Source organism: Lactuca sativa, chromosome 9, assembly GCF_002870075.4.
Source record: "Lactuca sativa cultivar Salinas chromosome 9, Lsat_Salinas_v11, whole genome shotgun sequence".
NCBI lineage: Eukaryota > Viridiplantae > Streptophyta > Magnoliopsida > Asterales > Asteraceae > Lactuca > Lactuca sativa.
In genome coordinates this window covers 16873715-16893413 of record NC_056631.2, presented here as the reverse complement: position 1 = coordinate 16893413, position 19699 = coordinate 16873715, and the positions used below count along the sequence as shown (strand labels likewise).

The window sequence follows — 19699 nt, the reverse complement described above, 5'->3', positions numbered from 1 at the left end:
TCAAGCTCTTTTCTCTTCCAAAACACCAAAACTACCCCAAGGTACTCTCAAATGGCTTCCAAATCACAAAGACACACAAATACAGATTAGGGTTTTCATGGTGGCTGTATAGAGATGAGAGGGAGGCTGGACCAAAGGCATACGATCCTTTATATAGGGATCAAACCCTAAAAGTTAGGGTTTTAGAACCTGCGCACGTACGATGCACGTACCCTTTGGTACGCTGGGCGTACGTACATGGGCTCCCTGCCCCAACCTCTTGAGTACGCTGCGCGTACCAAGCATGGTACGCCCCGCGTACCGCCTTTCTTTGCCCAAAACTTAATGCCCAACTATCCTAGCCCAAACCAACAATAACCCATTAATCAATAAAATAACTAATATTAATACCTACAAATCTCGGACGTTACAATATAATATGATTTTACACAATAACTTTCATTCGTTAATTTAAAAAAATGGTAAATGCTTATTTTTATGTATGTTTCAATATAAATTTAAGGTAGTTAACATTTTGATATAAGTTTAAAACTTCCGTTCGTTAATTAAAAAGAAAATTACTTGTTTTTTTATTATATACGTGTCGGTATAAATTCGAATCTGTATATGTTTTGACGTAATTTTTTTTATGTTTTCTTGCTTATTTATATATATGTTTTGTACCTATGAGTTGGGTCACATAAAATACGATTTTGATTATTTGATTAAAAAAAATTACTTCCTTATTTTTATATTCATACCAGTAGAAATTTCATTTTATTTATATTTTCGTGTTTATTTTTATATATGTTTTCTACATATAAATTTAGTTACATATAATATGTTTTCAACCATTTGTATATATTAGATTTTATCAGTAGTAGCGACATTATATATTTATCTACCAACAAAAACACTTGTACCTAATTTTTATCACTAAAATCGTCAAAATTGAGCTTAAAAAACAAATGGACGTTGACGTAACACTCGACGGGCAAAATCCTAGTCCGAAAGAAAAGGTATTCTGCTACTACTAAGCCCACTTTTATTGATTTTTTATTATATTTGCTTTTGATTGTATTTATTTTGTTTCTTTACTTTTTGTAATAGTTATTTGTTTTCTGAAAATATATATCTTAATTCTTAATAAGTTAAGATTATTCTAAAGCTGCAATTATCACGGGCTGCAAAACAATTAAAAAAAATCTTTCTCACTAATGTAGTGCTACTGTGTTAGGTGTAGTTATTTGATAAAATGTCTGTTATTTTGTTTTGTTTATCCTTATTGTTAGTTTTGTTTTGCTAATTCTTTTCAAAGTCACGAAAAACATAAAAACATTTAAAAAAAAAAAAAAGTCTGTTATCGACCGGTGATGACTATTTTAGAAAAAACATGCAAACTCTTTTCAAAATCATGAAATGCGTAACAAAAATATAGAGCGTTTCTTTGGGCGTATTTTAAAGTTTTATTTTTGGTCTTCTAATTCCAATATATGATAATCATTAATCTGTGTTCCGCCTCTCATAATATGCTGGTCTGAACCGGTGGTGCTCATAAAATGCAGACCGGTCCTTGGCTGAGGTCCGCTCAAGATTGGGTCCAAGTAAAAACGGCCTAAGTAGCACTTCCAAATTTGGTAGAAAAGTTACTTATATCAATTGGGCTTACAAATTCTGGTCCAAAGGATTTATAGTAGTATCTATGATGGATTTTAATTTTTAAGATCCAAATTCCAAACTATATAAGCAGCCATAAGCCCTACATCGTAATCTACTTGAATACATTAAAACTCAGATCTCATTGTACGTGAAATTGCCTATTTTATTTATTTTGTATTTTAGCATAAAATAGTTTCAAAATAAGCGTTGAATGGTGCATATTATAAATTATTTTGATTAAGAGATTTCATCAAAAGTCATAATTGATTTTGATTTTATAGGATAACTCATCCTATTTATTTAAATAGAGCTATATTATAAGTATTTAAACCAATAATCTTACTATGCTTGTTTTGTATTTTATAATATCATGACCTTAAGGTTATATCGGTATCCGACAATCTAACTAAAATTAACTAATTTGTTAGTAATGCCTTGTTTGTGTAATAAGCGTTATAATTTGAAGTTGATTAAGACACTGAATCTATTTTAATTTCTTAAGCGTTAACAATTAATTCTTATAGAAGCAAACCACAATAATAATGAAAAAAAACATCTTAAACTGGACTAATTTACATGTCGTCATGTTCTACATGATTAGAGATTAATAGATGAAGTTGTGATCGTCTATAAAGTCTCTCATGATAGACTATATGTGAGTGAGTGAGATACATATAGTAGCACCTTAAATAAACTTGAACACCATCCCTCACCCTTTGTTTTACCGGCGGTGGAAACCCACCTCTCTCTCTCTCTCTCTCTCTCTCTCTCTAGTTCAAATTCAATCTCTTTCACTCCCTTTTTACCGATGCTAATATATAAACACCACACCCTAGCCTTAATTGAAAGATGTAAAAATGACAAAAATATCACAATCATTCTAAGTGGAGACCACACCATTCAGCCTTAGGCAACATATTTTTTACCTAAACCTATGGATAATACATAGAACCAATCATTACAGAGACAAGCATATGACTGACATTCACTTTTAGAGACTCAAATAACTACCGATGACTTTGACGAATTGCTAGACATTGGTCATGACTGTAAAACTATGAGATCAGGAACAGATGTGGAGTAATTTTCTATATGTTTTATTGATAGGATGGTACATGTATTTATACAATATAGGAGCTAACAAATTACCTACAATGCAGGATACAACCATTAATCTAGGACTAGATAGAACTTACACAACAAATCTAATCTACTAAGCTCTCGCCAACACTCCTCCTCAAGGTGGTGAGTGGATATCAACCATTTGCAGCTTGTCAAGAGAGCTTTCAAATATTCTTCCACGCACAGCCTTAGTTAGCATATCAGCCAACTGCTCTTTCGATGCAACATGTGGTAACTCCGCGGTTCTTTTCTCAAGGTGGTCCTTAATGAAATGCCGGTCAATCTCTACATGCTTTGTTCAATCATGTTGTACAGGATTGTTAGCAATTTTCACAGAAGACTCATTATCACAATATAATAGCATGGGTGTAATCAATACTATTCCCAAATCCATGAGAATTCTTTTTATCCACAGTAGTTCACATATTCCATGTACCATTCCCCGAAACTCGGCCTCCGCACTTGATCGAGACACTAACTTCTAATTTTTACTCCTCCATGTCACTAAATTTCCTCCCACAAATATGAAGTATCTAGAGGTAGACTTGCCATCCATTTGATCACCACCCCGATCAGCATCCGTGTAACCTCTTACTTCCAGTTCCTCGTTGCGATCTGTGTTCCTTCCAAAAAATAAGCCTTTTACGGGAGATGATTTAAGGTACCTTAATATTCGATTAACATCATTCATGTGCTCTTCTCTTGGAGCATGCATAAAACGACTAACCACACTCATAGCATACGCAATGTCTGGTCGTGTATGAGCCAAATATATAAGTTTTCCCGCCAATTTTTGATACCTTTCTTTGTTTGCTGGAACTTGGTTGTCACTGATTGACAAGGAGTGATTAGTTTCAATAGGAGTATTAACCAGTTTGCAATCTAGCATTCCAGTTTTAGCCAGTAGATCCAATACGTATTTTCACTGACAAATGTTGATTCCTGCTCTTGACCTAGATACGTCAATGCCTAAGAAGTACTTGATGTAACCTAGATCCTTTAACTCAAACTCGGTAGCAAGAACCTTTTGTAACTTGGTTATTTCCTCATTATTGTTTCCAGTTACCACCATGTCATCTACATAAACTATGAGAGTTGTAACCTTATCTTTTCCTCCTTTGACGAAGAGCTTATGGTCAGCATCACTCTGTTTGTATCCAATTTTCTTCATAAAGGTTGAAAACCTCCTAAACCACGCACGAGGAGATTGCTTTAACCCATATAATGCCTTCTTTAACTTGCAAACTCTTCTGTTGTTGTTTGTTCCTGGTGGTGGATCCATATATACCTCTTCCTCCAAGTATCCATTCAAGAAAGCATTTTTTATATCAAATTGTTTCAAGGGTCATTCTCTATTCGCTGCAATGGATATCAAAATTTTGATCGTATTCATCTTTGCTACAGGAGCAAATGTATCTCCATACTCTATGCCATATTTTTGTGTACATCCCTTTGCTATGAGTCTAGCTTTATAACGGTCTATGTTTCCCTTTTCATCGAGTTTGATGTTATAAATCCACCTACATCCTACTGTCTTCTTGCCTTTAGGAAGACTCACAAGTTCCCATGTCTCATTCTTTTGCAGCGCCTCCATTTCTTCGTTCATTGCCTTTTTCCACTTTACATCTTTTAGAGCTTCTTATACATCTCTTGGAATAGTAACAGATGACATTTTCTCTACCCTTAGAGCATGAGTATCTGAAAGCATGTAGTGTGATACAAAGTTCCCGATGGGGTATTTTGCTTTCGCTTTTAAGTCAGGTACATATTGTCTCTTTGGTTGGCCTCGATTGATCGCCACCGGGTAACGCCTTTCGCTTCCTTCTTCATTCATATCCTGCAAGACAACATCAGAATTCCCAAAATCGACATTTGGGATATTAGTAACATCTGGAGTGTTAGTGGTATCAATTTGTTCCAACTCCAGCTCATGGTTTTCATGGTTTCCGTTTGTACTAGGCTCCGGCTCAATATTAGTATTAGGTGTATCGACATCAATTTGACTTTCGTAATTCCCATCTTCACCTTCTTCTTCATCAAAAAACATGGATAGTTCATGAAAGTCATGTGTTTTCACTTCTTCGTTTTTCTCCCCCTGATGGGAATATTCATGACCAAAGTATGGAATTGTTTCATAAAATGCAACATCACGCGTAACAAGAACCTCATTTTGGATAAGATCAAAACATTTATACCCTTTCTTTGCATCTACATACCCAAGAAACATCCATCGAACTGACCTTGGCTCCAACTTTCCCACATTTTGGTGAACATATGTGGTACAACCAAATATGCGTGGTTTAAGACCATCACTTATGTGTATTCCTGTAAGGTCACAAAGCTTTTGTAATGGAGTTTTAAAATCTAGTACATTTGATGATGTTCGGTTTAAGAGATACGCAGTTGATCATAATGCTTCACCCCAACATTTCTGAGGTACTTCCATATCAAAGAGAGAGGCTTGAACTATTTCGAGGAGTTGTCTGTTTCTCCTCTCAGCTAGTCCGTTTTGTTGGGGTGACCGAGCACATGAAGTTTGGTGGTGAATCAAGTTCGCCTTACAGAAATTCTTCATTTGATTGTTTAAATACTCCTCCCCATTATCGGTTTGGAGTATTTGGACTTCCCTCCTGTACACAGTTTTTATAGTATTGTATAGTTCTTCGAAAGCATTGAATACCTCCCCTTTGTGTTTAAGGAGTGATACCTATACCATATGGGTACTTCCATCAATAAAGGTTACAAAGTACTTTGCACCATCAAGAGTGAGTATAGGAGCAGGATCCCATACATCCGAGTGAATTTTCATAAATGGAATGGAATTTTTATTATCACTAGAACCATATGAAATTTTCATGTTTTTTCACAAACACCACACTTGAAATCACTATCTGTTACATTTGAAAATAAATTAGGTTTAACCTTCCTAAGATAACCAAAAGATAAATGTCCGAGCCTACGATGCCATAACATTACCACAGACTTATTTACTTCCACTACTCCTGCAAGATATGCTTAACTTTGATGATTTTATTCAAGATAATACAACCTACCATGCCTAGTACCATAGCCAAGAGTCTGATAAGTTTCCATATCCTAAAAGACACAATCATTTTTCCAAAAAATTAAATTACATAACAATTTAGTGCTTCTGTAATTTGGCTGACGGATAGTAAATTTGAAGATAGTGAGGGAACTACAAGAACACAATCAAGATCCATAGAGTTTGTTACTTTTACAGCTCCTTTACCAACTACAAGTGCCATTTCCCCATTTGCGGTTTTAACATTTGCTTGTTTTGGAGTATGATACTTAATTAATTTTGCTGGATCATTCGTCATATGATCTGTTGCACCTGTATCAATTATCCACCTGTTATTTTGATTGTTTTGGTTACTAATGGAAATAACCGTGTTTGTAGAAGTGTGAGCTGCTATAGGAGTAGTCGTTTCCTCAGTTTGTGAAGACTTGACAGTAGCAGCTTGGTCAATCTTTTTTCTAGGTTTCTTTGTGAAATCCCACCACTCCGGGTAGCCAATGAGTTCATAGCATTTGGTTTTTGAGTGTCCATCTTTGCCACAATGAGTACACGTAAGCGTATTTCCCTTGTTATTTCTTCCTTTGGTGTTCTGAGTTCGATTTCGTGAGGCCAAATGCACCATGCTGTCAGGTTCTGGCTTGCGTTCCTCCATGGATTATCTTTGAATATGGTCTTTGCAGATGTAGGCATACGATGATTCAAGATCGAGGGGTGGATCCTTCCTTAGGATTTCGCTCCTAGCCTGGTTTGATCCAGACCTGCTAGGAAAATGTGGACTCGAAATCTTAATAGAGTTTTGCTTGAGGCTACTGTAGACTCCACGGTTTCCACTTCAGGGGTTAATCAAGCATCAATTTCTTGGAACACCACACATCACACACCACAAACCATCGCCACCACCCAAACTCCCTCTTTGATCCACCACCGTTTATCTCCCTCTTTTAGCATTTGAACTTGCTAGAGGATTTAGCTTCTTAAACAATTTCAGGGATTTTTTTCATGGAAGTGGTGGGTAATGGGCTGAAGAGTTTTTGTCCAACCATGATCTTCCTCTAATCCTATTTTATCTCTTCTTTGTTTGACCGATTTGTAGATATGGGGTATGGATTATGTCCATAAACACTTATTTGCATATCTCTTTCAGATGTAGAGTTAGATTTAGATTTATTTTAGGGTATAATTTCAGTTTTTGTTTCTTGTTTTTTTAGTTGAATGGTGGTGTTTGTCGGAGATGGCCGGTGGCCGAAGGTGATTAGTGGCTGGAGATGGTTGGAACCAAATTAAAGGGAAATTTCTTTTTGTATAAAATATAATTAACTATAATAAAAGATAAATTACAAACAAATGAAAAAGAAAAGACAAAACTGCGACATTGGTCTCTATGGTATTTAAAAAACTTTGGATATGGTCAAAAATGTTCCAACTTGCATGAAAGATCCAAAATCAAAACGTTTTCCGTGATTTTGGTCCAAAAAAAGTTGAAAAGACAATTACGCCCTTTTATTTTCTTTTTTCTATTTTTTATAATTATTCTAATATTATTTTAATTAAAAAAATAAAAGAAAAAGAAACAAAATATCCCCCACCCCACCCACCTCTCTCTCTCTCTCTCTCTCTCTCTCCAAAATGTATCATCGGAGTTCATAAAACAAGTTTGTTTCCTTTCACCAAAACCTCTCGCCAAAGTTCATCACCATCTCTCTAGAAATCTGAAGACTATATGAAATACCGAACACTCTCGTTCCTCTTTTCTCGCCGACAATACTTGTTTTCTCCGACCAGCAAGCCCTAGTGAACCTGATTTTTCTCCGGCCAAAAAACTCTAACAAACCAAATTTGTCAAGACCATTGCATTTGATGTCAACAACAAGATCCGTGTATTTGGTTTTCAGACGGAGCTTTTCAATTTCTGGACCAAGTGTGCAAGTTCAAAAGTTTGGTTTAGGGATTTATGCTCACTGTGTTTGAGTTCATAGAATTTTAATTCAAATTCATCAGGTCCAACTGTTTGATTTTGGTTCAGGTCCAAGGTTTGTTTCAAATACATACCTTAGGAACAAGGTAATATTTTTGGTTTCCTTATCTATGATTCCAATTTCATCCAATTTGATTTATTGGTATGTATTTCTATGTCTCAAGAGCAAAAAAAATTATGGTTTCCTTCTTCATGATTTCATGATCATTAGATTTGATTTCACGGATTGTATATATAGTTTCCTTATTCATAAACGATATATCCAAGATATTTCTGGTTTGATTGTATTTTGAATGTATTTGGTTTGGTTATATTTATTGTCGGAGTTTGAGTACCCGGAAAGAAAGAAGAAGGCGAGAAATGGGTCGGAGGAGTAGTAAAATTCTTTGTTCTTTTTTGTATTTCAAGACCCATAACTGCATCACAAATGAAGAACATGATGAACACGATTATGTTTTTTTTTTGTTAGTTTGATTTTGGTTTCAATTTGAATGGTCTGTCATCCTCACACATATGGAACGGAGGTGAGTTTTGTAGGTTGGAGTGTAGAGAAGGGATGTAGACAGCAATGGCAATGGAAAGAGAGAAAGAGAGAGGAAGAAAGTCAAAAAGAGAGAGTGGGGAGGGGTTTTGGGTCAGGGATGGGTTGATAGATCAATATTTTATTTATTTTTAAATTGTAAATGTAATAATATAGATTTAAGAAATACAAAAAAGAAAATAAAATGGCATAATCGTCTTTTCAATTTTTTTGTACCAAAATCATGGAAACATTTTGATTTTGGACCTTCCATACAAGTTGAAAACTTTTTAGACCCTATCTAAAGTTTTTTGAATATCACAGGGACCAATGTTGCAGTTTTGTCAAAAGAAAAAGAAAATGGCAAGTTAGTCATTGTATGCTACGAGGGACAAAACGTGCAATTTTTAATGAGCTGAGTGACGATTTAAGTTAATTTTTGAAAATAGAAACTCAACGTGTATTTTTTTTTTGACACCTGCACGAGTGACGATTAATGTAATTTACTCTAGGGTCTACACAAGGTATAGGTTGCAATCCAAACTTATTGACAATTCAAGATCACAACCACAATTGACACATGCCACCCTAGAAATGGTTGAGTTTTATTTTCTTTTTCTTATTAACTTTATTAACTATTTATTAAATAAATTATAAATTGAAAAATTAGATAAATTACATCAAAATTCATGATTTTTAATCACCTACAAATAAAATATGATATTGATATATTTTTTATATTTATTTAAAATTCTTATATAGAATATAATTTGTTTTGGTTGTTGACAAATATCAAAAAGTTAAGGTTGGTTGTTAGTATTGATTGTATAAATGGATAAGAAAAAAAAACTATTATTTTAATTGGGTTGTAACCTTTTATTTGTAAATATAGTCTAAGAGCATCTCCAACCTACTTATATTCTTTATTATTTCCTCCATTTTTTCTTTCATTTCTCTCTAACTCTACCCCATTTTAAGGGAAATTAATAGTACAATACCATATTTTATGTTATACTATTCATTTATCCCAAAATAGAAATAAACTTTAAGTTGTCGGTTTTAGTCCATCGTTTTACATTTTATGGTTATCTTACCTATTAATTATTATTTAAATGTAATATTTAATACTTATAATAATGTGTTATATATTAAATTCTATTAATTAATTATACATATATATTTTCTTTTTATTTATCAAATTCATATTAAAATTTAAAGATATATTGAAAATTTTAAAGCACAATTACATATTTTACAAAAGCTTATAGTTATGTATTATAAATATAATATTATTTATTTAATATTATTGTAACGAAAAAAATATAGACAATATATTTGTTAAAACCAAATTAACAGAAGATGTGTATTTGACAATTTATATAAGTTAAAAGAATGGAATATAATTTTTAGGGGTAAAAAATGAGGTAAAAATGAAATAGGATTTGAAATGAAATTTTATTTATCCCATTTTTTATTTTATTTTTTGGGGGAAAAAATAAAAATACATTGGAGATTGGTCTAAAGTTAGATGATATATTTGGTCATAGTTGTGATGGTTGGAAATTACACATGTAATTTTATGGATATGTCAGTCACGAAGAAGTCATGTCAAAATTTCGATGATAATAATAATAGTAATAGTAATAAATGATATAAATAATAATTAAAGGAAAAAAAAAACTCTTTTAGGCTGTTTATGAAAATGTTTGATGCAATCCATGTGTTATGCTTGGCCCAAATACTTCCCTGACAAAAGAAAACACATATCCACCACAAAGGGATAATGACTTGAAAGGGTAATGAACTTTTGACTTTTGTCACATTTAGTCACTAAACTTTTTTTCGTTATCTATTTGCCATTGAACTATTGAAATTGTTCACATTTTACGCCGGTCATAAGGGTAAAATGTGAACAGTTTCAATAGTTCAATGGCAAATAGATAACGAAAAAAAGTTTAGTGACTAAATATGAACAAAATCGAGAGTTCGTTTCCCTGTAAAAAGTTCAATGACTAAATGTGAACAAACTTCCTCTTGTATTATGTTTTAGCAAATTATTTATTTTTGTTAAATTGTAACATTTGTTGATGAAGAAATCTATGAAATAAAAAAAACCTGAAAATATATTTAAAAAAAAACAAAAAACCAAAACCGAAATAAAAAACCAATGGTTTGAGATTTTCCAAAATAAAAAATCAAAATTTCCAATCTGATTTTGGTTTTACAAAAAAATGAACCATTCTCACTGATGTGAATTATGACCATTGGTTTGACATGCGAAATTTGTGACATCCCATGAATATGTAGTTACAACATCATCTGAACTCGTAATTCATAGTAAGGGGTTAGAGTATCATCGCATGAATACGTAGTTACAACATCGCTTGAACTCGTAATTCATCACCTACAGGTTATGGGCCTGCTGGTGTTTCCACTGGGTTATCTAGAATAGTCCGTGGTCACCATCTATACTCTGGTAGATGACTACATCGCCACATTGTTGGTTAAGGTTATGGTATCTCCTTTCATCCTACATCACATATTCATCATCATCTATTTACCTAATTATCATCACCTTTCTATCATCACTTATCTCTCATCATTTTATTTTATCACACACCAACTATTTCATCTACCCATGTTTCATCCGCAACATATTTGTAGATATAAAATAAATATACCGTTTAAATCTTTTAAAACATGTATAAAATCGTTCATCCAGCATAGACAACAAGTATTCAAATAATATGCACACATAGCATGTAATTTATATAAAATACTTCATATCTATGTGTAAGATGAAAGTAACTATATATACCATAAAAATACCATAAATGCTTCCTAACTTCGAACCCCAAGGTTTACTCTACTAAAGCTTCATATTCTCGGCTCTCTGAACCTAGAAGGGTCCAGATCTATCACACCAAAATGCTCAAGATAGCTCTTCCTCTCACTCTACACACTCAAGCTCGCTAGGGTTCTCACTTATGGGAAACGTAGTCGCAATTGAAGGCCATAAGTGCCTTTAAATATGGCTCGGGCCCAAAGATTTCGGGTTTCTGCCAATAGCGTGGACTCATCGAGTCGCCTCACCGACTCTTCGAGTCTATTCATTAATCCGAGTCATCAGTCGCGACCTTACTCGACGAGTTGAGGCGTCAACTCGTCGAGTCTCTCTTCTTAACTCAAAAGAAAAATACTTAAATTATGATACCTGGAAATCCAGATGTTACATTTTGTTTTTTTATTTCATAGATTTCTTCATCAATAAATGTTGCTACAATTAAACAAAAATAAATAATTTTGCTAAAACATAATACAATAGGAAGTTTGTTCACATTTAGTCATTGAACTTTTTAGAGGGAAACGAACTTTCGATTTTGTTCACATTTAGTCACTAAACTTTTTTTCGTTATCTATTTGCCACTAAACTATTGAAACTATTCACATTTTACCCTTATGACCGGTAACAGCTGGTCATAAGGGTAAAATGTGAACAGTTTCAATAGTTCAATGGCAAATAGATAACAAAAAAAAGTTTAGTGACTAAATGTGACAAAAGTCGAAAGTTCGTTACCTTTTCAAGACAAAAGTGGAAATTATACATGTAATTTTATGGATATGTCAGTCACGAAGAAGTCATGTCAAAATTTCGATGATAATAATAATAGTAATAGTAATAAATGATATAAATAATAATTAAAGGAAAAAAAAAAAAAAAAAAAAAACTCTTTTAGGTTGTTCATGAAAATGTTTGATGCAATCCATGTGTTATGCTTGGCCCAAATACTTCCCTGACAAAAGAAAACACATATCCACCACAAATTGCACACATTCATTTGACCCTGTTTCTTTTTTCAAAAAAGAAATACTAAGAAACTATTGTTGAGAGAGAGAGAGAGAGGCATAAACATATATAGTAAAGAAGTTATTGAAGAGATGAAGCATCATCGGCACTGGAGACAGGAGGAGGCGGAGGAGGGTACTTGATTGCATTAAGACGGATCTTACGGAGGGCAGCCTGACCTAAATCCACGCCGCATATGTCAGAAAGCCTGACCAGATAAAGCAACACGTCAGACAGCTCCTCCCCTAAATGAACCTTCTCTTCTTCTTTCCAGTCTCCCAATCCCTTCGCCACTTCCCCTTTCCATTGAAATATCTCTGACAACTCCCCCACTTCTCCCACCTATATATTCATAATATATATTTATTATTTAATCAACCAACTATATTATATAATCAAATCAATTACTATTACTCTATGTACCCTTGTATAAAACCCATTACTAATGGTCTTTATACTCTTTACCTTTATTTTATTTTACTTTTAATGTACGAAAGTAAATCATAATTCTAGTAATGCAAAGAAAAAGCATAAACTTGACTCTTATAGTCGTTGGATTCCAATATGTTTTTTCTTTTGATATTATAATATTGTAAAAGTCATTCACTTAGCTGTCATAGTGACGTGTTCAGCCTCCGACACTTTTATGTGGTCATCCCATCTTCTAGGCAAACACTTTTATGTGGTCATTCCATTTATTATTATTATTATTTTTAATTTTGGGTTACTCTATAAAATATAAATTAGTTGATGTATATGGGAAAAATATTATATACAATCCATATAATTTTATTAGTATTTTGCAAAAAAAGAAAATTCTATTTAAATATTTCAAACAACATATTACCGTAATCTACGTTGTTCATTGGATATTTAAAAATTAAAGAAACATGGAAAACGGAAAATTCTCTAGCAATAATAGTTGGGGCCAACTAATAAAACGTGGTTGAATGTTGAAATATTTTCTATAAAATATAAATATAAATAAATAAATATATCTTATGGACCAAATCAAGAAGATAAAGAGAGAATCCATGTATAATAATAACAAATAAACAAGGTTAGATTAATTTTGTCAATTATCTTCCAATTGTCTAAAGATATTAAGAAAATAAAAAGCAAATGTTAGTTATAATATGTGAAAATCAAGGGAAATATCGATATGAAAATCCATGTTCATCGTTTCAGAAGGAGATCTGATAAGAATATTTTGATCATCGTTTCAGAACCAGTTCAATCGTCAGAAAACAAGATAATAATCTACTTTCCAAAGTATGATCGTCGGAAAACCATAGACAGTTCAAACACAGCCACCGGAAGATGAGCATATACAATTCATAAATTAAAAAGAACATTAACAGACTGAAAACGAAGACGAAAGGTGTAAATTACCAGAGCCAGTAGAAGATTTCTAGGGCTATGATATCGCTCCCAATCTCGTTCTTGAGCAAAATCATGCATTTTCTGCTTCAATAGTTTCAGCGTCACAATATCATCTCCTTCCGAAACGCCCGTCATCTATTGCTGAAATCAGTAAGACGTTACAGAAAAGAAGAGGAAATCGGAAGAAATGTGTAATACTAAACAGAAAGCCTCTTTATAAATAGAGATATATCTAAGTTCACCCTTACTTACTTGTTAATGGGATAAACACCCACGAGTCATGCATTTACAATCAACGTCCTTCAACTATTCAACCACTTAAATTTTTGTGAGTAAATTATTGATTTGGTTAATGTGGTTTGCTCTAAACTGCATTTTTGGTCCAACTTTTGAAATATTTACATGGATGGTCCTTTTGATTTCCAAATCTTGTATTGTATAACCCTTGATCTGGTTAATGTGGTTTGCTCTAAACTGCATTTTTGGTCCAACTTTTGAAATATTAACATGGATGGTCCTTTTGGTTTCCAAATCTTGTATTGTACGTCCGTGAGCGTCTATAACCCTCTATTAGGTACATGTAAAATGATGATAATGCCCATGTTATTTTTTCATTTTTTGTAATTTTTCGAAATTAAAGTATATATGCTCTCGTTTACAGGAATTTGATAAAGAGAATCCAAACATATGTAAGTCAATCACTTCTTTCTCACTCCACCATCGAGACCTCTCCATCTCCATTTGATACATAAACAAATATAGAGCTTTACATATAAATGGTTTGGGATGGTGGTCTCAAAATTGTGTATTTGAAGTCACAGATTATAGACCCTTTAAATATAAATTAAAAACTATGTTGGGTTTGTTGGAAAATTAGTTTCATTAATTTCCAAAAATGAGTTTTTCCAATTTTAAACATGAATTTTGAACTTTAAATGTAATCAAAATGGACAAATGATTATAAGTTCGTGTTCTCCTTCGTGATACATTCTTTTCGATCTATCACATATCCAAAACAGATTAATAATGAATGACAAATTACTTGATAAAGTAGGGTATTTAAAAGAGGTTAACAAAGAAGTTAATTGGGTTTTGTTTAATCCTATATAGGTGGGAGAAAGAAAAGGAGATAGGTATATAACTACAAGGGTTCTAACCATTGTAAGACTTATAAAACCAAATGTTATCTCTTACGTGCACACATGAAGGTGTAAATGCGAGACAGTTTGACTTCATTTCAGTTTAACCACTACAATCCCGAATTAAATTCTATTAATAATAGATTTCAGTTTTGATTTACAAATTAATTATACTCTTTAATTTACTGTTACATTTTGATGTTTAATGACATCAGTTACGAGATAAAACGTCTCCTTGAAGGTTTAGATTACACCGAATGGATCAAAGTCAGTCTTATCTTTCTCTCTTACGTTTTTGTTTCTTCTCTCATCTCCTACTGTAACCAAGGTATAATACAGTCTAGTGAGGGTTTGGGTAATCTAGAAGAATTATTTTTTACTGTTGTATCCTAAGAAACAAACACTCATATAGGACGAATTTATTTTAAGAAAATTGTATTAAACAAAGACCTTAATAATCAGTTATTGTGTTTTTTGTTTCGTGTAATTTTTGGTTATATTTTCCTATGAGGGTTTTTGTGATCTTCTTTATAAATCATGTGCATGTGTGAGCATAAAGAACAATTGATGTCTACAACCCAATTAACATAATCTATTATGATTTTTAGCTTCTAATAATGTTTTTATTCTTCAATCAAATTTGTAGATTTTTTGGTTTTTTCATGTAGTTGGCATAAAGATGGGCATAATTAACCATTTGATTCATGTGTTGTATCTTTTGTTTTTCTTTTTCTTATTATAGATTGTTGTGCCAAATTCTTGACGGATAGTCACACACGATGAAGGTGATGATGGTAGGGGGAACGTGAGGTGTGGTATTTTACAAAAATGGCCCCTCATGCTTAAATATGACAAACATAATAATAACAATAACAAAGTTAATAAAAGGATAATTTTGTCATTTAACATCCATTTAACGGAAAATAGAATGTAACAACCTCAGGACATAAAATGCAAGATTTGGAAACCATATTGATTAGTCATATCAATTTTTAAAATCTTAAACCAAAAGTGTATATTGGAGTGAATCATATATATGAACCACATCTGTAATTTACTCTAATTTTGAATCGAGTGCGATGTATTAATCTAAATCTTTTAAAAAAATAAAATTTATTTGAACTCTACAAACTTTTTCTCGTTCATTTTATTTTAAACAAATACCACAAACATGTACATATACATGTATTTTAAATGATCGTTTGAAAAATAACTACAACGATCATTTAAAATACATGTATATGTACATGTTTGTGGTATTTGTTTAAAATAAAATGAACGAGAAAAAGTTTGTAGAGTTCAAATAAATCTAATTTTTTTAAAAGATCTAGATTCATACATCGCACTCGATTCAAAATTAGAGTAAATTACAGATTTGGTTCATATATATGATTCACTCCAATATACACTTTTGGTTTAAGATTTTAAAAATTGATATGACTAATCAATATGGTTTCCAAATCTTGCATTTTATGTCCTGAGGTTGTTACTGTCTATTTTCCGTTAAATGGATGTTAAATGACAAAATTATCCTTTTATTAACTTTGTTATTGTTATTATTATGTTTGTCATATTTAAGCATGAGGAGCCATTTTTGTAAAATACCACATATTAAACTTTTGAAAGATTTTAACGGGCACATTGTCTCTTTTGGTCTCCCACTATTTACAATATTGACTCTTCACCTTTATGCATTTGTTCACAAACAACCTTGTAACTTTAGTTTGAATTTTTCATAACCCTCGCTTTTTATTACATATTATTAGTACTTCTACATATAACATTGACCCTTCACCTTTATACTTTTGTTCACAAACAACCCTTTCACTTTGGTTTGAAAAATGGTCCCTCAACTATATTTGGGTTAAACTTTTTGTCTTTTTTGGTCCATGTGGTTTACCAGAATTAACACATTGAGGATAACGATGGAAACCGAAATTACTGTTTTACTCCTAATCCGATTTTTTTTATTAATTTATATTTCTCTTTTTCGTTTTAAATTAATGTTTTATTTATTAGAAAATACTCGTCATATACCATAAAGCCACCCACCGTCTGCCATCACCACCACCTGCCACCACCGCCAAAATTACATAAATGGTTCATATGGTTTACCCGTGGTCACAAATTCAATCTCTACTACCTGAAAAGACCAAATTACCCTCACATTAACGGACAAAAAACAACGGCCTGGACTCGCTTTGAACCAAAAGAGATGTTGCTTGATCCGAGTATGCTTACTTTACAAAGCAATACCTTCCGATCCCGGCAACGCCGAGGAATCCTTTCTAGTTTTCATTAATGTTCTAGATGCATGTATATATACATGTTTGTCATGTTTGTTTTAAAGAAAAATATCAGAAAAAGAAGTTCAGCCACAACACTATGTTACCGTCTTTCGTTTTTCTCCACATGTTTCAAAGTATATTATAACTAGACGTAACCTCGCACGTTGCGCAAGAATGCTTTTAAGTGGTTAAAATAATTATGGGAAAAATAGAAATATGTTGAAATTTACATTTTTAGTTATGTCTTGGGCATTAACCGAATTATTAAATAACATAAAAATTCATCAACTTATACTTTGATACTATCTAATATAGTACATACCTTATAAACTTTACTTTTACTTTTATAATATCCAATATATATTATAAGTTTTTGTATAACATTAATATAATCTACTTTTCTTATGTCCGATAATATTTTTTGAATAAAATAAGAAATAAGTTGTTTTGAATGAGCTATTAATAAACAATATTGAACTAATAAACTTTGTATTACACTATTTATATTACACCAAAACATCCGAGGTTTCATATATGAACTTTCAATTATTAAACATTGAAATTAAGAATGAAGTCATACAAAATATATCATTATATATAAATATCATCAAGAGTTTTAAAATAAGTCGATTAGTAAATATGATATTTAATTTTAATTATATATTTTGCAAGGCGTACATTTGACTTTATATTGGTGCGCCGAGAATCCTATTCCTTAATGTGTACCTAAGAAAATAAGGTGAATATGAATATAAATAGATATTACTAAGCATTAATATAAATAATTAAAAAGAGTATATGGATCTCTTACCACCGGTTAAAAACAACATACCTCTCTAGTGGTATCAATTCCTATGTGAAATTGAATTAGTCATTCTGTGTACACCATGTTTTCTAATTACATAAACAAATATGAGTAACCAAACATAAAAATGTTATCTTTATGTAGGAAAAATATTTTAGTTAACTAATAAATCTACCCTAATAAATGAAAATGACTTTGCCACATGTCCTCTTCTCATTCAGTTGGACACATGGCATTTTCTAGAAATTTAAAATTTTTCTATTTTCCACTTGTCATTTTATTGTATTTTTGATTTTATTAAATTAAAATCCACATTTAATATGTAAAGTAATATATATGTCCTCTTCTCATTCATTTGGACACATGGCATTTTCTAGAAATTTTAAATTTTTCTATTTTCCACTTGTCATTTTATTGTATTTTTGATTTTATTAAATTAAAATCCACATTTAATATGTAAAGTAATATATATGTAAGGTATTTATTAGAAAATGGTTTATATATGTAATGTATCTAATGCATTAAAGTCTCATTAATTTTAATAATTCAAAAAAATTCTTATTTTTCTTATAAATTTAAAGTTTTCAAATTGTTAAAATTTTATATTTAATTTTTTTAAAATAAACCCATGTAATACATGAGTCTCACACCTAGTTAAATAATATAAGTTTAAAAGTTAGGAGTTTCAAAACATTAATATTTTTATTAATCAATTAAGTAACACATGTTGAAATTTTTACAATCATTATTAAAAACGATTTGAAATATTAGATTTTAAACGAATTTTGGTTGAAGTGTTTTGACATATATATATATATATATATATATATATATATATATATATATATATATATATATATATATATATATATAGAGAGAGAGAGAGAGAGAGAGAGAGAGATGGAAAGTATAACATATGTATGAGTTTTAATTAATTATCTTTTTGAAACGATACATTCACAAAACAAAAAAAAACATATTTAAAATATTTAATTAAATATTTTCAACATCACCCTATATAACATATGATCAATATATTAACGATTAAACCATAATATAAAACGGCTGTATTACAATAATCTCAAAACGAAGAAAATATAAAAACGAATCAATATAACAAACTTACAAATTAAAAACTTTAATATAATAGCATATCTCCAAAACTGGTCATAAGACCTCAACCCGACACAAAAACTTTTAAGTTTGTTTTCTTTCTGAAATTTATATATGATTTGTATGCATGTCTTCCCAAAAGACTAGCATTTTTATAGTAAACTTTTCACTAAATGTTAATTAAACACAATATAAGTTATAAAACATTTTAGTGTTAAATCATAATTAAGAAAACTTTTGAGTTGCATTAGTTAAAAGAATGAGTTTCAAATGAATGTGATTTGAGGAAGTTAAAAAAAATAAGGTTTCAAATGAATGAGATTCAAGAAAAAAAAAATCTAGCTTTATAAGTTTGTATGATACTTTCATCCTTTATTTTTATATTTATTAGTTTTTAAACACTTACTAAATAAAATAAAGTTAGATATAAGATCAGTTGAAACTTTTCATCGATAATAAAAAAAACATGAACAAACGTACTGAAAAATCTTTATATTTAGGCCTCATAATCAATTTATAAATTATTTTTTTAAGTCAATTAAGTTCCATAAACTCAATTTGTATTCATTTTGACAATTTTCTTAGTATATTTTTTTGTCTAATGGATTGTTTTATCTTATATTAATCGTATGATATTTTCTTTGTCTGACAGATGATATCTACGATGAAAATAACTTTTTTTCTTCTAAAAATATTCATTTTTATAATATATTTGTCAAACGGATTATATTATTTTGAAACATCCCAAAAATCATGAACGAAATTTTCTTTTTAAAACATTAATAAAACCATAAGTATCCAATCATTCCAACCATAATTAAAGATAAAT

General features: G+C 31.1%; 1 protein-coding gene across 1 annotated transcript; it reads right to left on the bottom strand.

Moving 5' to 3' along the window:
* Positions 1-12109: 12109 nt before the first annotated feature.
* LOC111903965 (uncharacterized) lies at positions 12110-13733 on the bottom strand. Its single transcript, XM_023899742.3, has 2 exons — positions 13535-13733; positions 12110-12484 (listed from the first exon to the last, which is right to left on the bottom strand). The coding sequence occupies exons 1-2, from the start codon at positions 13658-13660 to the stop codon at positions 12224-12226; spliced, it is 387 nt and encodes a 128-aa protein (XP_023755510.1). The 5' UTR covers positions 13661-13733; the 3' UTR covers positions 12110-12223.
* Between the last annotated feature and the right edge of the window lie 5966 nt (positions 13734-19699).